The sequence below is a fragment of the Oncorhynchus mykiss genome, chromosome 6 (assembly GCF_013265735.2).
Source record: "Oncorhynchus mykiss isolate Arlee chromosome 6, USDA_OmykA_1.1, whole genome shotgun sequence".
Lineage (NCBI taxonomy): Eukaryota > Metazoa > Chordata > Actinopteri > Salmoniformes > Salmonidae > Oncorhynchus > Oncorhynchus mykiss.
In genome coordinates, this window is record NC_048570.1 from 59,838,927 (window position 1) to 59,862,306 (window position 23,380).

At 40.5% G+C, this 23,380-nt stretch overlaps 3 protein-coding genes and 1 pseudogene across 3 annotated transcripts; 2 read left to right on the top strand and 2 right to left on the bottom strand.

The window, feature by feature from the left end:
• Positions 1–503: 503 nt before the first annotated feature.
• On the bottom strand, positions 504–5,310 carry ccne1 (cyclin E1). The gene is made up of 12 exons (XM_021607060.2): positions 5,097–5,310; positions 4,545–4,590; positions 4,259–4,346; positions 4,106–4,165; positions 3,698–3,867; positions 3,135–3,270; positions 2,557–2,703; positions 2,363–2,458; positions 1,950–2,084; positions 1,618–1,729; positions 1,327–1,484; positions 504–1,159 (listed from the first exon to the last, which is right to left on the bottom strand). Exons 2-12 carry the CDS (start codon positions 4,556–4,558, stop codon positions 1,043–1,045), a joined length of 1,233 nt encoding a protein of 410 aa, XP_021462735.2. The 5' UTR covers positions 4,559–4,590; positions 5,097–5,310; the 3' UTR covers positions 504–1,042.
• Positions 4,702–8,660, top strand: LOC118965037 (annotated as a pseudogene).
• A 49-nt stretch (positions 8,661–8,709) lies between these two features.
• si:ch211-260e23.9 lies at positions 8,710–11,975 on the bottom strand. Its single transcript, XM_021607065.2, has 4 exons — positions 11,575–11,975; positions 10,141–10,307; positions 9,802–9,937; positions 8,710–9,689 (listed from the first exon to the last, which is right to left on the bottom strand). Exons 2-4 carry the CDS (start codon positions 10,265–10,267, stop codon positions 9,461–9,463), a joined length of 492 nt encoding a protein of 163 aa, XP_021462740.1. The 5' UTR covers positions 10,268–10,307; positions 11,575–11,975; the 3' UTR covers positions 8,710–9,460.
• A 260-nt stretch (positions 11,976–12,235) lies between these two features.
• LOC110526256 (protein C19orf12 homolog) lies at positions 12,236–22,720 on the top strand. The gene is made up of 3 exons (XM_021607061.2): positions 12,236–12,361; positions 13,018–13,191; positions 20,763–22,720. Exons 1-3 carry the CDS (start codon positions 12,244–12,246, stop codon positions 21,026–21,028), a joined length of 558 nt encoding a protein of 185 aa, XP_021462736.2. The 5' UTR covers positions 12,236–12,243; the 3' UTR covers positions 21,029–22,720.
• The last annotated feature ends 660 nt before the right edge of the window (positions 22,721–23,380 follow it).

Sequence of the window (23,380 nt, forward strand, 5' to 3'; positions counted from 1 at the left end):
CCGACCGCAAGGCACTAGAGGGTAGTGCGTCCAGCCCAGTACATCACTTCAGCTCTGCCTGACCTCTATACCAGGCGGTGTCAGGAAGGACCTAAAAATGGTCAAAGACTCCAGCCACCCTAGTAATAAACGGTTCTCTGCTACCACACGACAAGCTGTAGCGGAGCACCACGTCTAGGTTCAAAAGGCTTCTCAACTTCTACCCCCCAAGCCATAAGACTCCTGAACTAAACAAATGGCTACCCAGACTAGTTGCATTGCCCCCCCCCCCCCCCCCCCTTTACACTGCTGTTACTGTTTATCGTCTATGCATAGTCACTCTAAAGCTAATACGTACATATTACCCAGACTAACTGGTGCCCCTGCACCGGCCTGGTAGAACCAGCCTGATCATAGAGTTCGCCAAGCTATTTCACACGCAGTAAAACAGAATAGTGAACACGGCAGTCAGGGTGTTTCAACCAGGCTACAATCCCTGGACAAGGCAAAGACCCACAACATTGTAAAACATAAAAGCTGTCTGCGACAGTGACTTTATTTAAAAAATAAGTAGCAGCATCTCATTTCAAAACAAATCATACATTTTGGTAAAAACTCAAATGCAAGAGAGAAAGTTGCAGAGTTAAAATCTTAAAATACAATCCATATTTCTGCTTCTGAAGCAGGCTGTTCCACTTGTCCATTTTGGCAGCAGAGCTACTGGTCCCCAAACCTGGCAGTATTATCTTTCTCAAAATGGCAAGCGTGAGCTACACACACACATTCATCCACTGTTCCATCAATCCAAGTCCACCTTCTTTAGCAGCACTCAGAGCCGGTGACAGCTCTGGGTTTTTGGCAGGTGGTCCAGCTTGGCAACACTCCAATTAAAAATTGTCAATCCCCCCCCAAAAAAGGCAGAGACATCCAAAAACATCCATTCACCTTCGCACAATTAACACATGCACGCATGTAGAAAAAGCATTTGAGCACATGTTGGTGTAATGCCACGGATTTCTCCCAGTCCTACAATATCTTGGTCCCCATACTAACCCAATGGAAATCAAGAGACGGTGCCCTCTGGTTTCTCGCTGCTAGGGGGCGGAGTGAGCACTCCGGACGGTATTGGGGAACTCTGGCTGCGATCTACATCCACTTGTGGGTAGGAGCATGCCTTCGCCTAAAGAAACCAACAGAACTCTCAATACAGGCTGCAACTCAGCTGTGTACCACTGAACACAAGAAGCAAGCCGAGGGGGGAAAAATTATTCACTCTAAAACAGCCTGATACAATGTCCAAACTATGTCAAACATTGGCATAGAAAACCATACAAACGATGCCCTCACCATCCAGTCCAGATAGGCAGCATGGGTCTGGATGTTATGCATGTCATCTGCTGGGATTCCTTTGAAGGGCCTCAGGGCTGAGCTGCCCACTTCTCTGATGGACATGGCAAAGGGGACCATCCACCTCACACACGCCTCAACGTCTAACCACTTCAGAGCTGCACAGAGCAAGACAAAAGGGGTCTGGTTAGGGCTAAAAACACCCATGGCAAGTCCACCGAAACAATACAACTCAGTGGCTGGATTGAAGACATTGATTGACCTGAACAGCTTCAAAATGAAACGCCCTACCTGAGACTTTCTCCACCAGCTCCAGCGAGGAGAAATGGAACAGGGCAGAGGCAGCCAGCACTCCATAGCAGAACTCCAGAGATTTCACATCCAACACACACAGGTCCAGGAGCTATAGAGAGAAAACAAAATGAAAAGATAGATAACACGAGCACAACACCGACTTGAGGCAATGAGCCATTCTGAGGAAATGTGAAAACATTTCCTTACAACGCCATCGTGTATAAGCAAAAGCAGTGTCGTCTGTGAGGACATATTTTGCCTTGTTGAGCTTCTTAGTATCTTACAACAAAACATACCTATGAATCACATGCAGTGGCGGGAAACCTTACCTCGGCAATCTGTACAAACGTAGTTTGTGGGTACTGTGGGATGAGAACCTCCTCGGACTCTCTCAGGTAGGCAATCTGCATGTAGATGTTTAGCCAGGACACAGATGTCAGGGGACTCAAACGCCACTTCAGCTCCTGAGCAAAAGGGGACACAGTAGGAAGAGCCACATGATGATTTCATTACATAGAGAAGAGTCCCCCAGCTCAGATAGTAGGAGACTCAGTAAACATGTTTCTTCTAGCAAGTTAAACAGGAACTACCATTAGCGACAGAGCATCATTAGGAACACATGTAGTCATTTTTAACAGTAAATGGCTAAACGTTGATCATTTCTCAACGAGTTTCAGACAACAATAAGGATGTGTGACCCATCCGTACTGAGAAACACTGTGGTAAAGTGTTTGAGGCATACCTTCATAATGATTAGCTCCATACATAAGATATCATCCTCAGTGCAGGCACCATCAGTAACATAGGCAAATTGATGCACCTTTGGAGGGTAGATTTCCTGAGAAGGAAAAGGGGTAGTGAACATGTTAATAATCTCACTGATATACAAAATGGAGAAAATGACTTAACAGGTTTGTAGAAGAGGCTTCTTCCTACCTCCATTTTGGCAGCTATAAACAGAGAAGAGATGCCGATGAGCTGTAGTGTTGACTTGAAAACATTGGTCTGCGTGGCCATGAACCTATCAAAGTAATCCTGAGCCAGGTAGAAGGTTTCTCTGTGTAGCTTGTACACCTCGCACACCTGAGAGAAAACAAGGTTGAGAACACAAGGTGTAGGCAATGTCACAGAGTAGCTAAGGAAGAGATCCCCCACGTAAAAGCCTTGATCAAGGTTCTCCATACCATAGGTCTAACACGACCCAACTTTAAAGATCAATGCTGATTCAGAAGAATTGGGTTAAAGGCGGAAGACATTCAGTTTTGCAGCCGACGAGGCTTCCCCTTAGAATATGTTAGAGCTTGGCCAAGACGCATCACCCGACAGCCATATCTTCTGTCTAGCCCCAGTTGACTTAGATAAACTGGGGACATACAGCTATTGGTAAAACTAATACACTCACCACCTTAAGATAAACATGGATGACACTGATCAAGTAACATGAGGGTTTTGATCAAAGCAGTAGATCCACTGTGGGAGACAAATTTAGGCGGTTGCTACAGAGAGCAACAAACCTCTATTAGCCAGTCCAGAAGAATAGCCCTCATCTTGGGTTGGAGGTGTGGGTGTTTGGTCATGATGTGGATGTCTCGAGAATACGTCTCGTCTTTCCTCAACAGGTTGTTCCATACATCGTCCCTGCTTGCCCAGCTACAAAGAGAAACACAGCTATTTCAAATGTGTAGTTATCAATTTAAAGAAGGGGGATCAACAAAGAACCCCCCCAACTTGATTCAGAGTGCAAACACAGCTGTGAGGTTTAGTGTACAGGTACACATAATGGGTGTCAAGGAGGGAGCTGTTCTTATAACAGCAGACTGTACTCTTAGAGAGACGATAGCAGTGAGAGGACTACATGGTCTGTTACATTCAAATGAAACAGGTGAACACATGGGTTATCATAATGCTTGGCCTTGGACAGTGTAAGTGCAGAGCTTAAGGTAACGAGGCCGTGCAATCTCCTAGTGAAAAAAAAAAATCACACGTTACTTATCAAACATGTCAAGTAACCACGCCTGCTCTTTAGCAGCGTCACTGCATCTTGCCCATGTTGTCCCAGGTACCAGAAGTGACTCACCATAGCACAGGAAGAGGGGAAGACCTGGTGGGTGTGACAAATATGTTTTTGAAGGTGTACCGAGCGGAAAAGCCAGTGGTATTCAAGGCAACTGGTTGAGCGACTTCATTGTCAGGCGCGGGGATCCGCCTGCACGGGCTTGTGAAAACCGACTCAGGATTCCAGCACACCTGCACAGGAGAGGGATTAGAAAACAGAAGAAAGTCCACCGACCGATAAAAACAAAACAGCACAAAGAGGATTCTGAAACTGACACCGATAGCAACCGATTAAACACAATTGTGTCATTTATTGAACAGTCCTGATTAACCTGTGTAGGTCACTGACTGGTGTGTGTTGCTAGCTAAAGCCAACAAATGCATGGTCTTGCAAGGGAATGCATTGGAATAGTACAACGCATGTAATTACCGGAGTTCCACACTGTTTCTTTTTGATCATCTCTGCCACTTCATCTGGGTCTTGCAAATACTGAGGATTGAATAAGGAAAATGTTCATTCTGATAAAGCATATTTAAAAAGACATAGCCAGGTAACCATCTCGCTTCAGTAGCAATAACTTACAATGGCAACGTCTGCTTTTCTTTTCCTGGATCTCACTGTAGTTTCCTTGGGCATCTCATGATCAATAGACCTGGATTCCACATTTGTCCTGAAATGACACAGTAAATATTGAATTCTAATATGCATCCTGCTGAAATGCTAAGAAACGTGTTAGTTATTGCTCGCTAACTAGATAAGCCGCTGCTAGTTAGTTAGCAAGCCAGCTAATGTTACCTAGCTAACTTTTTTTCGTCAACTAGCTACATTGACTGACAAGACTAGGTCAACCTGCAAAACTGAAACTTACCCCTTTCTTAGCATTATAGCCCACGTGTATCACTCCAATAGAGAACCTGCAAACATTGAACATTTTATTTCTTCAGAATTTAGGTATTACCACCACAACCCAACCCCCCACGTAAGACTCACAAAGCCAACTCGTCAAAAGCTCTGGGCGCGGGCAAATGGAAGTGGGACAATGTTAAAGGACGACAAACCATATGAAATACTGCAACAATTGTCACAAAAACCACGAATACATCGACAGCAGATTCCACACTATCGCCTAAACCTAACAGTTTGACACACAATCGATGGAAACTAGTTCATTTATTCTAAATGAGAGAGAGAAGCTGGACAGAAAATGGCCGAGCCACCAAGTATGCCATTTTCCATTCACCCGCTCTAACAAGCTCTCACAACAAAAAACTATCCATCCAATATTGTCCATCGCCTATCAAATTCTGGATATTTACAATCTTATCACTTATTTCGAATCACGTTGAGGGAGTTTGATTGAAAAGTTGCAAGACTACTAGCTAACAAGAGATGTTACAATGATTTGCCAGCTTAACGTTACCTAAAAGTATTCCCCTGCGAAGAAGTCCACACTTGGCTGAAAGGATCAGACAAAATATAGCTACGGTTACTAGCTAGCTATTTCAATTATTGTTCGATTCGTGGCCTCTGTCATCAAAAGGGAGCTGTGAACTTTGCTAGCTACTTGTTCTTCGCTAGTGCGGTGAGTTTTGCGCCTTGGCTTATAAACTGCTTGCTGTCTACAAATCATAAGGGGCGGTCCGAGCGGGTGATTTAAATACTTGGCGCTGTTCAGTAATCATTCCCCGTTACATTTCAATGAACATTATTATTAGTCATTAATTGTTCAGAAGTGAAGAGTGAAATCACCTGAAATCGTATGTTGTGTGAGAAATGTACATTATAATGGTGTTCCAAATATTGCATATTTATCCGGCAAAAGGGAGGCTTGGCTGGTGCGGGGGCGGTGCTTAGAATCCGGAACCACAAAGTACCGCGTGGCTAGGGAAGACGGATGTAAACAAAGACTGTATCCTTCTCAAAAACCTGCAAATCCGGACGTTATGCTGATTTTTCCTGACATTTTTGAAAATGTTTCTCTGTCAAACCGACAGAATGGACCTTCGCTGTCCATAATCCAAGAGGTATGTCATTATTTTAAAATCAAATTAATGCCGCGCAATTTGCTAAACGAGAATGGTGATGGCGCCCTGCACTAGTGCATTAGCTACGTTTAGTGGCTTCCTCTTGTCTACACTAATGATTTGTTGGAAAATAACAGTGCAGGTTTAGTAAAATAAATTTTAAGCACCATCTTATGCTTTCATATATAATTCATACATGTGTTTTCTTATCAGAAGAGGAGGCTAATCTGCACATGTGCCTTTTCTCAGTCATAACTGTTATTTTAATATGTTTCATGAGCCACACGAAGAAAACACTGGATTGGCTGACAATCACTCATAAATCTCGAAACCTGCATAAACTTATACTTTGACCAGGAACGTGATCAAGCTAGCAGCTATATGGGAACGAGTCTCATTGCAAAGCCACTGTGCCTCCACATTGCAACTGGTTTGAAACAATCACAGAAATTAAGTTTCTGAAACTCGTTGGACGTGCCAAATCTGTGGTTATTGGAATGATTCATGTTCAAGCCTTACCAGATAAAAATTATTGAGACGCATATGTCGTTTTTTACTCTCTTTTTGTTTTTTAACTTTGATTTTTACGTTTTTCAGGCACACCTTTTGGAAGCATGGCCTCAAATTATTGAGGAAGCACGCCACGAATCTATCACAATGCAGGAATTGTAAGTATAAGCAGAAGAACTCTGTACTTTTTGATGTTACTAATATTGTAGCCTATGTAAACCACAATAGTCATCCTCAAGGTTGACTGGAAATTAATTGTCTGTTGCTCTTTTGAACAGGATGGGCTGATCATTGAGAACATGCATGATGTTCTGTACACATTCTCAATTGGACCAGAGGTGTGTGCCTCTATGACAGCAGTGTGTGCAGCGGGGAGGGGGATCTGTCCATCTCTGTTCAGATCCTGTCTGCAGCAAACAGCTCTTGATGTTGCACTGGCTTCAGGTTGAAATAGCTGGCTTTGCTTATTACTGATTAATACATGCAGGCAAGAGTGCTTCAGGCTAGCCTGGAATTTTAGTTTAGTAGAAAGATCCGTATTAAGTGGTTGGGAAAATCAAATGTTTAGCTACCTATTTCGTTGTCTATTTCCAGGGTGTGGATTTTATCAGGGCAGAGGGATATGTCTTCTCAAGTGTTGCTGATGAAGGCCTTTTGAATGCATGTGTCGGAGTCCTTTTGCGATACGGCAAGCAAATAAAGGCTGAACATGTACAGATCTTCACTGATATAAAAAAGAAGCACAGGTGAGCAATCATTCAAAAACATTCCAATCAGACAACCCCACTGGCTAGTCTAATGTCCTGATATGGTATTTCAGAATGTTTTCAACATGCAAGTATTGCAGCTAATATTATCTGTACTGCAAGGAGATGGAAGGTACCATTTCTGACTTTTGTAGTAATGTTGTTTTGGATGTTTTATGATTTGTGGGTTTGTGTTCCAAGCTCCCATGTCCTGACTTCAGATGTGAGCATAGTGGAGACGGCCAGAGCAACTGAGTTTTTTCCTCTCTGACGGGGTCATTATCACTGGAACAGCCACAGGGGTTCAGGCAGATCCAGTGGAACTCAGAGGTGTGTCCTGTCTCTGAATGCTTTGACACATACAGACATGTATGTACGGTATGACACATACACACATGTATGGTATGACGCACAAACATACGGACACATACAGTAATATAAAAAGACCCCCAACTCGTTATAATGAATACCAAAAAAAAAAAGGCATGGGCTATTACTGTGTAATCACTATTTTACCACTTGGATCAAAGGGCAGCCGACAGTCACATACACACATACATTATATATCTGAGGAATAATGCTAGGTGTATCATTTTAGGAATGCTCAGCGTGCACCTTAGTACAAAAGGTTTTCACATCTCTAGATAGTTTACTTTCCCTTTTTAATTTTCTCTCAAACATGCCTGTAGTCTTGGTTAATAAGGGAGTTCCCTTTTTCTAAATGTCATGCATTCTCCTTAACCATAACACACACCCTAACAAAAGTATGTTCAGTCACCTCACTCAATTCCATACCACTCCCACTGCATATGAGTCTATAGCATACTTCCTACATTTGAAAGGGCAGATAGTTCCTGGCTTTAGTTTTTCATGTAGCCCAGAGGTTAAGCTTCCCTAAAGCCCATGGAGCCTCTGAGCCTCGCTGCTGGCCTTATAAAGAGCAGACTTGTCTGGGGAGAGGATGGCGGCCTCACAGTCCCCCCAGTCTGGATCATGCTGACCATGGGCACACAGCCCGGTCCTGCTCTTGCCTGCCACAGCTCTGCTTGGCTAATATAGACACCAACATCGGCTGCTATTTTTAAGCACAGCCTACAGATGGCTGACTTAGACAGAAGGCTGTAAACACAGGCAGGCTCTGGCCAGACTGCCACACAACCCTACTGCCTAGTTCGGAGGTGCTCCTACAGTCTCTCAGTACGATTTCATTGGGCTGGCTCTGTTGTCAGATTGGTATATGGAGCTGCCAGAGTCTGGATTGATCTCTTTCCTCATGTGTTTTTCTCATATCATGTCTGAACATACTTTTACCATTTACTTATTAGAGATGATGCATGACACTTGCAATGCATTCCTAAATCTAACCATTTAGGTATTTGTTTCATATAAGCTCTTGCACAGCTTTCCAATATAATGAACTCAGTAAACTTAATGTAACATCTCAAAATATTTACTCAACAACCTTTTATTTTCTATTTGCAGATGTTGCAGAGTCTGTAAGACTCCTAGTTCTTATTGGCTCAGGAGTAACCCATGACAACATGGAACAATACCTTGATTCTATTGCAATGACAATTGGCTCTCATTTCAAGAGGGGAGGCGTTTGGGCATATGCTGTTGATCCGGAAAGCGTTAAGAAGTTCATGGGGAAGGTGCGTTTTCTTCGAAAATGAAATCCACTAAATGTGCTACTAAAATAATTTAATGCAGACCAATGAAATACATTTGGTGGTAATAATACATGTAATTACTGAAGTTGTCTCATGCTATTTAATAAAACACAAATAATACCCAAACAAAACAGACTTGTTTAACAATGTTTAACATTTAAATATACACCAAAATAGCAAAAAAAAATCGGAATATATTTACAAACAGGTCTTGTAGCAGTACAGCATACATAAGAACACACTGGGAATAAATGTATGAAAACAAAGTGAATAACTCAGTACAAAACATACATTAGAAACAGTGTCCATCATTATTTGCTAATCCTTCCATATATTGTATTTGTTCCGAGGTCCAATTACTCAAGAGTGATGTTTTCTATCGTAACATATCATATACAAAATAGCTTTTCATAGCTATGAAACTTAACAACTTTTCCTTCAAGCAATATACCCAGAACGTATCTAAATCTAAGGCACACGAAATAATAGCAAAAAGTATACCATATCCAATAAAATTCACATTTGCAAGTGCAATAAACCTTTTGTATTCCATACACTAAATAAAAGTTTATCAGAGCCATAAGACTTAACAGTAGCAAGCCAGTTATAATACTTTTCACATGTGCACACACTCAAGGCTATTTCACTCTCAAACTGGGCTCAGCATGTTAATAACATACTCAGCAAAGGGGGGCTTTCCTTGATCAGGGTAAAGAAATTGACACCGGTAATATGTCTACGGTCTGTATGTTAAGTGGCTTCAGACAGTGACGTTACTCAGTAGAGTACCTAAGAGTTACTCAGTAGAGTACCGTGCGGTTACTCAGTAGACACTCAGTAGTTGTACAGGCGCTGGCAGGGTTGTTTGAAGTGACCAAAGCGTCTGTCAGAGGGGGAGAATCGCATCTTGGCAAGGTTCTGTCTCTGGAGAGCACTCCTGGTCAGCTCCTTGCACTCCATGTGAGTCCTGGCTCGCTGTATGGCAAGCAGTTGGACGTTGCATGGAAGCGGGCTGCCCCAGGCAGCTAACCTCCAGGACACATGTTGTTTGACTGGCACAGGCCTGCAGGGTGGGGGGGAAAGGACAGAATAAGTGTAAAATGTGGCGCTCCTTTCTCTAGGATAATGGTTGTGTTATCACACTGACTAGATGGATCCCCTGGATAAAAACTAACCTGGGAGAAGCATCCTCTTCATCTGAGTCTTCCTCATCACTGGTCTGGTGTCTGATCTGGTATACAGACATACTGGGATGCTCAATCAGCAGGTTCTCCAAAGGGTCTTCCTCAGGCGGGGTCAAGGAGTTGTTCTCTGGAAACAGACCACAAATTTACTAAACCGAGACCAAAGAGAAAAAACACTAGTGAGACCTCTAATAGTGACCATTAGATCTACTATCCAAATAACTACAATGCTACCATTTACAAAAAAAGTAACCGCAGACAACAATGCCCATACCAGTTTAACAACTAACTTGTGATTTCAACTTTCAGGGAGCATAATTATCGGCTTACCTTGAATGTTGATAATGACCCATCCTCCCTCCTCAAACTCAATGAGCTCCTCATAGGTTTCATTGTCATCTGTGGAAAAATCATCATCTGTGCTACCAAGGAAATGGGCAAATATCTTTCCAATCATTGTGTATATGTTTTGCCTCCCTTGGCCCTCTTATTGCAGTCTGCAAAGAAAATGAGTTAACATAGTGTTACAGTATGTCAACCCCATAAGGTAAACAATTGCATAACGGATGCAATTATTGCTAAACTGGTAAAATTGCAGAACTGATCGTGGTAAAACATTGCATCAAATGGCAAGAAAACAGCACAACCTGAAATGGCATGTGTAGTTTAATATCCACATTGACAGAAAATAGATCGGAAACTATTCCCGGGAAGCAGACTCTGAACAACACCTTACATTATGACCTTTAGTTTTTAACATTGGGTCCTGGGTTAATGACCCTGCCAGCACAGTGGAATGAGGAACAGCAGTCCCCTTGGAAGCTATCTGCAGACTGGAGGACATGCCATCCTTTCTGACCAGCAATCTCATTTCAAGACAGAATCTGAATCTTAAGATATGTTCTGAATAAACTAATGTGGTGAATATGAAGCCAATTGGCCAAACTATGGTGAAAACAGCTGGTTTGTAAATATATATACATTTTAGTGTATATCATTTGATTCAAAGGGCCTACATTTCTAGTCCAATAGGCCTATTAAAAACATAATCAGGTATAAACGGTATGTGTAGGTCTTTCAGGCTTGATGTGTCATAGACTAGACAGAATACCACAACGTCCACTTTTAGACCTTGGGCTGTCCAGACAGCCACGGTCTTTGAATGCCTTGGTGTACTTGTCAACCTATATTGTCAATAAACAGCTACACCCCGGCCTGCCAGCAAGGGAAGATCCAATGGTGCCCAGACAGAATTAACTCATAAGGTGCTAAATGTATTGCATATCTTTTCTGGTGTGCCATCAAAAAGTCCATAAATCAGAAGTTTAAAGACATGTAAGACAATCCTTACATTAGACCCTATTCAAGATATATACATGTGTGATATAAACTATTAAATCATGAAAAAAAACATAGGAGAGTAGTTTGGGTGAACTTGATATGGCATTAATTGCGTTTAGACTTCTTCAATAAATAAGTAAATAATTAAGAACTGCATTTACTATATGTAATTCACTGACAATCAAACAAATAAACCTACATACAAAATTACACATGACTTGGTTACAATTACATGGTAGTCTACCAAACTAAAAAGTTGGCTTAATAGGACACTTTGGGGATGTAGAAATCAATACAAACACGCAATGGATAGATAAATTAGTAGGCTAAAGAAAAGTGTCTAGACAACACATTAACAAAGGCTGCAACACGGATACAACCTCTCACACAATGTTGAAGGCTACGATGTATTTTGTTTCTTACCTGACAAGTGTATATTTAACGGGCGGTGGCCGACGGCTAGCTCGAAACTATAACTGATCTGTAATTGTTTTGATACAGACTTGTTTATGAACACCAACTGCTTCCCTTTGCTTTGGTGGGTGGTAAACAAAAATCCCAACTCGAAGGCGGAGCTTCAGTTGGTTGCGCACTTACTAACCTTTGTCATCATATTTTGGCAACTAGCTGTCAACTTAACAAAAGTGCCCTTCTTTGAAACATACATACATACATGATTTCAACCGACGTCCAATCTTTCAAATAGTCTAGGCGTGTGGTCTATAATAACAAGTCAAAATACATAAGAGTGGAAGATTTCTTTTTTTTTTTGTACAGCAGTCTGCGGTCCGCCACAGTGGTCGTCTTCGTTTTGCATGGCCCGGTGCCCCGTAAGAGCGGAGTTGGTTATTTTAGATTATTCCATTGATTGTTAAGAGGAGTCTCCACCAACCTTGAGCACTGGGCCTTGCAAAACGAACCCCACCAATATGACGAAAAGGGGGGAATTGTATCAATTACTTTTCGTGCAACTTTGTTGCAAATATTTGTCGCGTAAACGACATTTATGCCAGGTTGCCCTACTGAGACCTATTCATTTGGCTGTGTGTTGTTTTGTGCTTCTAACAAACCACAGCGAATCGTTTTAACAGGATGTGGGCTTGTCCTAAACGAATGTCCCGTCATTCACCGCGGTCCTATTTGTTTTTTTTTTATACCACCGCTCATTATACACAAACAGTTACACATCATCAAAGTGCGAGATCTGACGGTAGGGATTCACCACCAATGTTTACTTTAGGCTATTTTCATGTAGGCCAATGTGAGAGTCCGTCCTGTGTGATGGGGACAACTATGTCGTTATGTAAAGGTTATTGCCGCACTTTTAACGGAGAGAGAAAGCTGATGGCCACACGATGACACACACTAACAATATGTCGTCTTAACGCCATTATAAAAGGCCTACATATCAGAAGTGAAGTATAATTATTGTTATCTGCGGTCGTTATTATTGTGGTTATAACATAAATCCGATGGAAGCATGTCGAATATCTTGTGTGAGAAGTTTTTGACTCATGGCAATGGTCTGCATTAAGTCATTCGTTATTTTCCCAGTCTCTGTATGCTAAATATGATAACTGAATTAATTACAATAATACAGTTGCCTGGTTTTGTCAACATTTGGAGTGAAAAAGGCCTATACCATTCATGAACAATAGTTTATTTTACTTTCGGTATAGGCTACTCTCAGCAGTGTAATGCAGTTCATTACCAGAAGATGGCATACTCCTAGTCTTAAGGGCATTTCACAGAAGTCAAGTCATACATCTCTTCCAGTGTAGTGGCTATTTTTACTCGTATACTAGAGACAGATGCGTTGGCTTGGTTGCATGTTGATCTTCAGTGTCCCTCTTGCCATAACACCAGGGAGAGAAGCTACAATGTCTCCACGTATGGATGATGTCATGCAACTATGCTGTGACCTGTCTGCAAATCAGCAGATAAAAGCAGCAGTGAAGAATTCTGGGAAAGGATCAGCAGTGGCAGGAGGGACTGCATTTTTAGGAGGTCTTCTAGGTGGTCCCCCAGGGATTGCTGTTGGTAAGGATCCTATCAATTAAGTAACCATAATTATAATTGTCTGCATTTCCATACTTCAACCACAAGGTGGAGCCATATCCTTTCTCAAACCAATTGTATTGAGTGCAGCTATGAGATTTTCAGTGTATATGCAGTAGGCCTATAAAGTATGGCATTAGGGTAGAATAATTCTCAGCCAATGTTGTCTTATGATTGGTGAGGTAGATTTGGATAAATATGGGTGTTTATTTTTTATTTAAGGCAGCAGCCACTCTTCCTAGGGTCCAGCAAAATTTAACTCTCCTTCCAGACTCACATTAAGCATCTCCAATCCAAAATTAAATCTAGAATCGGCTTCCTATATCGCAACAAAACATCCTGCACTCATGCTGCCAAACATACCCTCGTAAAACTGACCATCCTACCGATCCTCGACTTCGGTGATGTCATCTATAAAATAGCCTCCAACACTCTACTCAACAAACTGGATGCAGTCTATCACAGTGCCATCCGTTTTGTCACCAAAGCCCCATACACTACCCACCATTGCGACCTGTACACTCTCGTTGGTTGGCCCCCGCTTCATACTCGTTGCCAAATCCACTGGCTACAGGTTATCTACAAGTCTGCTAGGTAAAGCCCTGCCTTATCTCAGCTCACTGGTCACCATAGCGGCACCCACTCGTAGCACGCGCTCCAGCAGATATATCTCACTGGTCACCCCCAAAGCCAATTCCTCCTTTGGTCGTCTTTCCTTCCAGTTCTTTGCTGCCCATGACTGGAACGAATGAAGCTGGAGACTCACATCTCCCTCACTAGCTTTAAGCACCAGCTGTCAGAGCAACTTACAGATCACTGCACCTGTACATAGCCCATCTGTAAACAGCCCATCTATCTACCTATCTCATCCCCATACTGGTATTTATTTATTTATTTATTTATTTTGCTCCTTTGCACCCCAGCTGTAAGTCGCTTGGGGTATGTCTATCAGTTTTGCACATCGAGAGACTGACATTTTTTCCCATTCCTCCTTGCAAAACAGCTCGAGCTCAGTGAGGTTGGATGGAGAGCATTTCTGAACAGCAGTTTTCAGTTCTTTCCACAGATTCTCGATTGGATTCAGGTCTGGACTTTGACTTGGCCATTCTAACACCTGGATATGTTTATTTTTGAACCATTCCATTGTAGATTTTGCTTTATGTTTTGGATCATTGTCTTGTTGGAAGACAAATCTCCGTCCCAGTCTCAGGTCTTTTGCAGACTCCATCAGGTTTTCTTCCAGAATGGTCCTGTATTTGGCTCCATCCATCTTCCCATCAATTTTAACCATCTTCCCTGTCCCTGCTGAAGAAAAGCAGGCCCAAACCATGATGCTGCCACCACCATGTTTGACAGTGGGGATGGTGTGTTCAGAGTGATGAGCTGTGTTGCTTTTACGCCAAACATAGCGTTTTGCATTGTTGCCAAAAAAGTTCAATTTTGGTTTCATCTGACCAGAGCACCTTCTTCCACATGTTTGGTGTGTCTCCCAGGTGGCTTGTGGCAAACTTTAAACGACACTTTTTATGGATATCTTTAAGAAATGGCTTTCTTCTTGCCACTCTTCCATAAAGGCCAGATTTGTGCAATATACGACTGATTGTTGTCCTATGGACAGAGTCTCCCACCTCAGCTGTAGATCTCTGCAGTTCATCCAGAGTGATCATGGGCCTCTTGGCTGCATCTCTGATCAGTCTTCTCCTTGTATGAGCTGAAAGTTTAGAGGGACGGCCAGGTCTTGGTAGATTTGCAGTGGTCTGATAGTCCTTCCATTTCAATATTATCGTTTGCACAGTGCTCCTTGGGATGTTTAAAGCTTGGGATTTTTTTTTGTATCCAAATCCGGCTTTAAACTTCTTCACAACAGTATCTCGGACCTGCCTGGTGTGTTCCTTGTTCTTCATGATGCTCTCTGCGCTTTTAACGGACCTCTGAGACTATCACAGTGCAGGTGCATTTATACGGAGACTTGATTACACACAGGTGGATTGTATTTATCATCATTAGTCATTTAGGTCAACATTGGATCATTCAGAGATCCTCACTGAACTTCTGGAGAGAGTTTGCTGCACTGAAAGTAAAGGGGCTGAATAATTTTGCACGCCCAATTTTTCAGTTTTTGATTTGTTAAAAAAGTTTGAAATATCCAATAAATGTCGTTCCACTTCATGATTGTGTCCCACTTGTTGTTGATTCTTCACAAAAAATACAGTTTTATATCTTTATGTTTGAAGCCTGAAATGTGGCAAAAGGTCGCAAAGTTCAAGGGGGCCGAATACTTTCGCAAGGCACTGTATATACACATATATACATACACATACCTATATAGACATACATACTTTTTTAAAGAATATACCTTTATTATTCCCCGCAAACCCTACCGCCGATCCCCCAATTGGAGTAAACTAATAAACACTTCTGCTTTTACCTTCAATCCATACATCTTATACACACTCTACAGACACAGTCTACTTTACAATAGTTCTCTCTTGTTTGTTCTTAGTCCTTCCTCTATTTCTGATGTCCATCCAGTTTGATTTCTATTTGTAACTATGCTATTTCACAGAAGTTCCGAACCTATATACATTCTACAGATCCCTTATGCTTTATATTGTTTATCTTGTTATTAATCCCACCCTTCAGCTCCATTCAACCCCTCCCATCCATCTCTCAACATCATCCATTTCGGATTTCTATTTGCCATATATTTTTCAACTGTGCTGTGATGCTTCACAAAATAATTGAACCGTCCTATTCTCATAGATTCTACAGATTGTAAATGTAAAAAAAAAAATGTTGCTAAAATAATTATTATATTATTGATTGATTGACTATGGCTTTTCAAATCACCCAGTATTGCAGTATCTGTAGCGTTAGTTCTAGGCAAATGTTGCAATTCTTCAGCCATTCCTGGACCTGTGACCAAAAACGAGCTACATATGGACAATACCAAAATAAATGATCTAATGACTCTGCCTCCTCACAGCAGAATCTGAAAAGCTGGGAAGATTGTATCCCCCATATATATAACATTCTATTGGTTGCAAGAATTTTGTATAGTAAATTATATAGAAAAATTTGAAGTTTTTTGAATCCGGCATTGTTTTGCGTATCAATTCATGAACCATGTGCCATGGAATGGGTACATCGAAAATCTCTTCCCAACTATTTTACAATTTATATGGCACCACTTTCAGTTTTTTGGTCCTTAAATGAAATTGGTATATGTTTTTATTTATCACACTTTTCTTTAACCATTTATGTTCTTTAATACATGGCTGACATACAAGTTCCTTACTTTTTTCCCCTTCTACTTGCCTCTTCCATTTTTGTGGTAATGCTGCAATTAATTGGTTGTAATTTTGGGTAGAGCAGACATTTCCATATGTCTGTGTTAGCTGCATGTGTGACATAACTCCACCAGTCCTATTTATGATATCATTCACTAAAATTATACCTTTTTTAAACATGTCTTTGATAAATATTTTTTTTTATCAGTTAGTATATTTGAATTTAACCACAATATTTGTTGTACTATTTGTTCCGTCCTTTCAGGTGGATTAAACTGAAATTGCAACCAACTTTCTAAGGCTTGTTTAAAAAATAAAGATATTTTGGAGATTATTTCCTTTTCAAACAACCGAAAGTGAGCAGGTGTAATCTGAATAAAGGGGAAAAGGCCTTTCCTGAATATAGGATGAGACATTCGTACCAATTGACTAGAGAACCAGTTTGGATTTAAGTATAACTTTTGTATGACTGATGCCTTTAGTGAGAGGTCTAATGCTTTAATAATTTCTGCCCACCAAATTCATATTTGTTATATAAATAGGCCCTTTTAATTTTATCTGGCTTGCCGTTCCAAATAAAATTGAATATTTTTTGTTCATATAATTTAAAAAGCAGGTCACTAGGTGTAGGCAAAACCATAAGCAAATAGGTCAACTGTGATATAACTAAGGAGTTAATCAGGGCGATTTTTCCACAAATAGACAGGTATTTTCCTTTCCATGGTAGCAAGATCTTATCTATTTTTGTAGTGAGATCATTTCAGGTAACTCTTTATCCTCAATACAGCAATAAAGCTACAACACATACGTTTTTCCAGCAACAGACTATGATCAAAAATGTCAAAAGCCGCACTGAAGTCTAACAAAACAGCCCCAACAAACTTTTTATCGTCATTTTCTCTCAGCCAATCATCAGTCATTTGTGTAAGTTCTGTGCTTGTTGAATGTCCTTCTATTGTCAATTTGTTTACTGTAAAATAGCAGTGTATCTGGTCAAACACAATTTTTTCAAAAAGTTTACTAAGGCTTGGTAACAGGGTGATTGGTCAGCTATGTGAGCCAGTTAAGGGGATGTTACTATTCTTAGGTTGGGGAATAACTTTTGATTCCCTCCAGGCCTGAGGGCACACACTTTCTAGTTGGCTAAAATTGAAGATATGGCAAATAGGAGTGGCAATATCGTCCGCTATTATCCTCAGTAATTTTCCATCCAAGTTGTCAGACCCCGGTGGCTTGTCATTTTTGATAGACAGCAATACATATTCCACCACTTCCACACTTACTTTATGGAATTAAAAAATACAATACTTGTGTTTCATAATTTGGTCAGATATACTTGGATGTGTAGTAGAGGTCGACCGACTTATGATTTTTCAACGCCGATACCGATTATTGGAGGACCAAAAAAAGCTGATACCGATTTCTTTTTTATTTGTAATAATGACAATTACAACAATACTGAATGAACACTTATTTTAACTTAATATAATACATCAATAAAATCAATTTAGCCTCAAATAAAATGAAACATGTTCAATTTGGTTTAAATAATGCAAAAACAAAGTGTTAGAGAAGAAAGTAAAAGTGCAATATGTGCCATGTAAAAAAAGCTAACGTTTAAGTTCCTTGCTCAGAACATGAGAACATATGAAAGCTGTTGGTTCCTTTTAACAGGAGTCTTCAATATTCCCAGGTAAGAAGTTTTAGGTTGTAGTTATTATAGGACATATAGGACAATTTCTCTCTATACGATTTGTATTTCATATACCTTTGACAATTGGATGTTCTCATAGGCACTTTAGTATTGCCAGTGTAACAGTATAGCTTCCGTCCCTCTCCTCGCCCCTACCTGGACTCGAACCAGGAACACATCGACAACAGCCACCCTCGAAGTAGCGTTACCCATCGCAAGGGGAACAATCACTCCATGTCTTAGAGTGACGTTTGAGACGCTATTAGCGCGCACCCCGCTAACTAACTAGCCGTTTCACACCGGTTACACCAGCCTAATCTCGGGAGTTGATAGGCTTGAAGTCATAAACACCTCAATGCTTGAAGCACAGCGACGAGCTGCTGGCAAAATGCACAAAAGTGCTGTTTGAATGAATGCTTACGAGCCTGCTGGTGCCTACCATCGCTCAGTCGGACTGCTCTATCAAATCATAGACTTAATTATAACATAATAATCACACAGAAAAATGAGCCTTAGGTCATTAATATGGTAGAATGCGGAAACTATCATCTCGAAAACAAGACGTTTATTCTTTCAGTGAAATACGGAACCGTTCCGTATTTTATCTAACGGGTGGCCTCCATAAGTCTAAATATTCCTGTTACATTGCACAACCTTCAATGTTATGTCATAATTACGTATAATTCTATCAAATTAGGCGGCCCAAACTGCTGCATATATACTGACTCTACGTGCAATGAACGCAAGAGAAGTGGCACAATTGCCCCGGGTTAATATTGCCTGCTAACCTGGATTTCTTTTAGCAAAATATGCAGGTTTAAAAATATATACTTCTTTGTATTGATTTTAAGAAAGGCATTGATGTTTATGGTTAGGTACACATTGGAGCAACGACAGTCCTTTTTTGCGAATCTGCACCTCATCGATTATATGGAACGCAGGACACGCTACATAAACTAGTAATATCATCAACCATGTGTAGTAAACTAGTGATTATGATTGATTGATTGTTTTTTATAAGATAAGTGTAATGCTAGCTAGCAACTTACCTTGGCTTCTTACTGCATTCGCGTAACAGGCAGGCTCCTCGTGAGGCAGGTGGTTAGAGCGTTGGACTAGTTAACCGTAAGGTTGCAAGATTGAATCCCCGAGCTGACAAGGTAAAAATCTGTTTGTTCTGCCCCTGAACAAGGCAGTTAACCCACCGTTCCTAGGCAGCCATTGAAAATCAGAATGTGTTCTTAACTGACTTGCCTAGATAAATAAAGGATAAATAAAGGTGTAAAAAAATTACAACATCGGTGTCCAAAAATACCGATTTCCGATTGTTATGAAAACTTGAAATCGCCCCTAATTAATTGGCCATTCCTATTAATCGGTCGACCTCTAATGTGTAGTGTCAGCATTTGTTGCTGGCATGTCATACCTAAGTTTGCTAATCTTGCCAAAGAAAAAATCATTAAAGCAGTTGGCATCATCAGATGGTTTTATGATGGACGAGCCATCTGATTCAATGAATGATGGAGCGGGGTTTGCCTTTTTGTCTGAAATTTCATTTAAGGTTCTCCAAAGCTTTTTACTATCATTTTTAGTCATTTATCTTTGTTTTATAGTGTAGTTTCTTCTTCTTTTCTATTGAGTTTAGTCACATGATTTCTCAATTTGCAGTACATTTGCCAATTGGTTGTACAGCCAGACATATTTGCCATCTTTTTGGCCTCATCCCTCTCAACTATAACATTTTTTTCAATTCCTCATCAATCCATGGGGATTTAACATTTTTACAGTAATTTTCCTAATGGGTGAATGCTTATTAGTAACTGGGATAAGCAATTTCATAAATGTGTCAAGTGCAGCGTCTGGTTGTTTGTCATTACACACCACGTACCAACAAATATTCTTCACATCAACAACCTAGGAATCACTACAAAACATATTGTATGACCTCTTACACACTATATTAGGCCCAGCCTTTGGAACTTTGGTTTTCTGAGATATGCCTGCTATATTGTGATCACTACATCCGATGGATTTGGAGACTGCTTTCAAGCTAATTTCTGCAGCATTAGTAAAGATTTAATAAATACATGTTGATGATTTCATTTCTGTACTGTTTGTAGCTAGGTTGACTTACAACCTTAACCAGGTTGCAGGCCCTTGTTACAATTTGAAGCTTTCTCTTGAGTGGGCAGCCTAATGAAAGCCAGTCAATATTTAAATCACCCAGAAAGTATACCTCTCTATAGATATCACATACATAATCAAGCATTTCACACATGTTGTCCAGATACTGACTGTTAGCACATGGTGGTCTGTAGCAGCTTCCCACCAGAATGGGCTTTATGTGAGGCAGATGAACCGGTAGCCATATTACTTCAACAGTATTTCACATGAGATCCTCTCTAAGCTTTACAGGAATGTGGTTCTGAATATAAACAGCCACACCTCCAACATTGGTATTTCTGTCTTCTCTGTAGATCTTAAAACCATGAGTGTTTAACCATCTGTGGGCTGCAGCTCTTCTCCCCTCTTGATCTTCTGACACAGATCTCGTTTGTGTGGCTCTTTAGGTGGTGCAGTAGGTGGCCTGTTGGGATGGTGGATGACCAGTGGACAGTTCAGACCTCTCCCTCAGATAATCATGGAGCTGCCTCCCCACCAGCAGCAGAGGCTCTATGCTGATATCATGGCCGTTTTGGGCTCACTGGACTGGACAGACCTGGCCCAGCTGACCGCTCTGGTCATAGGGAATGCTACTCTCCAGCAGCAGGTCACTGCTGCCCTACTCAGTTATATCACAAAGGAACTGAGAGCAGAGGTGAGATATGGGGACTGATCTACACAGACTGAATATCTGGAGGAACTTAAAACACACATTTGCTGCCTTTTGAAAGAAACAACTTTTTGTACTCAAATTCAACTCCAGCTTATTTTTGGAGACTGAAATAACCTTCACTGGAAGAGGCCTTATGGAGTTAATACATTGAGGCTCATGTCAGACCTGTCATGTCACCCAATATCTGATCATATCCTTTGATAAAGCACCTAATGGACAATTCCATCACTTTTTCACGTGATTTTCATTATCTCCAGACCAATACCAGTGTCTACATATGTGAACATGGCACATTTCTACGTTTTGCAGAAACAAATATGAAGTCAAAAGTTCTACCCAATGACATCATCCAAAGTTAGAACATATTTAAAAACAGTGATTTTCAAACACTTTGAGACTCGCAGTGACGTGAGGAGCAAGAAAATACCCTCTGGCTAGAAACTTTTTTTGAAAATCACGGTTTTGTTACTTTTACTCCTAGCCTGTTATGTCACAGAGAAGCATTTTTTTTATGACCTTTCTTATTTTTTTAACCACAGATCCTAAAAACACGCTGTTTTTACATACTGCATGTAGACACTAGTATGGCGCTGGAGATGATGAATGTGAGGTGGAAAAGTGGTGGAATTGCCCTTTAATGTACACATTTGTTTTGTTTTAGATGAGAGCGTTTTACCTCTGAATGTAGTGGTATGATTGAAACTTCTCTTGTAAGAACAGTCCAGCAGTTAATCAATATGGTGCACTTTATTTGTACTGTAGGGCATCATTTGTTGCCAATATTCTGCACTGAAATGTACACGTTGAATATTGTTGTGCATTTATAATTTACATTTATTTGCAACAAAGACAATGACAAAATAACCCTGATCACTCCTCTTGTAAGTGTGCCTGGGATCTCAAGCGACTCATGCGTTGTGAACATGGTAAGAGATGAGTACTTCTGAGAAACCGGCCTTGATACTTCTGGCGCATAATGGTGATAAGTCCCACCTAGTCCTAGAATTAACTAATTGGGAAAATCTTGGACACTTTTTGTAATGCTCTGTACTGAAGTGTTTATATGAAAATCATGATAAATTAAGTAAAGGTCAAAGATGACTTGTATGATCACCACAAGCTTTTAGTATGACATCATTAAGCCAGAAAACATGTTGTTTCAGTGAATCAACTGACAGTTTCGTAAAGGGAAATTCAACCACTTAACACGTTATTTGTAAGAAAAGGAAGACAATGCTACGCAATGTAATCTCTCCTGGACAGATGCATGCACGTAACAGAATGGTATCTCATCTGACGCAATTACGCAGTATTTTTGTTCTGGCTTTCTGAAATGGTACGCAATGTGACATAGTTCCTCTTTTTCAATGTTTCAAATGTAGACTTTTGAATAACACTAGAATCTTAAGGTATCAAAGCACTTTTTGAAGTATGTGCAAAGGTTGTTTGTCATGATGCCTCTGTGCATTTTTTTATTTTCATTTTTTTTCCTAGATGTTCCTTCCTTGTTCCTTCTTTGCAAGCAAATGTAGTCATGGAGGTTGTCATAACATCATACAGAGAAAGATAGATTATTAATCTCGAGGATAAATTTCTTAAGAAGTTATGTCATTCATTTCTGAGAGATGGTTGTTAGTCTTGTAGGAATGGCTTACTAATAAACAGTTTCATCGCAGCTTTTTCAAATTCCAATGGTTTGAAGTCTCACGATATCATATTACATCACCACTTTATTGGTAGTCTGGGATGTGAGAGCAGTCTTATATCTTCGTTGAAAAACCTTTTAGACAGTAGACAATTTAAACTGATTTTGTTTGAAATGCCTTTGAAGTGTTATTTTGTATTTTTATTTTATTTCACCTTTATTTTACCAAGTAGGCCAGTTGAGAACAAGTTCTCATTTCCAACTGTGACCTGGCCAAGATAAAGCAAAGCAGTGCGACAAAAAAACAACAGAGTTACTTACACATAAACAAACGTACAGTCAGTAACACAATATAAAAATATATATTTTAATTTTACTAGGCAAGTCAGGTAAGAACAAATTCTTATTTTCAATGACAGCCTAGGAACAGTGGGTTAACTGTTCAGGGGCAGAACAACAGATTTGTACCTTGTCAGCTCGGGGATTTGAACTTGCAACCTTTCGGTTACTAGTCCAACGCTCTAACCACTAGGCTACCTTGCCACCCCACAGTGTGTGGGGCAAGGAGGTAAGGCAATAAATAGGCCATAGTAGCAGAGTAATTACAATTTAGCAAATTAACACTGGAGTGATAGATGTGCAGATGATGATGATGATGTACAAGTAGAAACACTGGTGTGCAAAAAAAGTAAATAAAAACAATATGG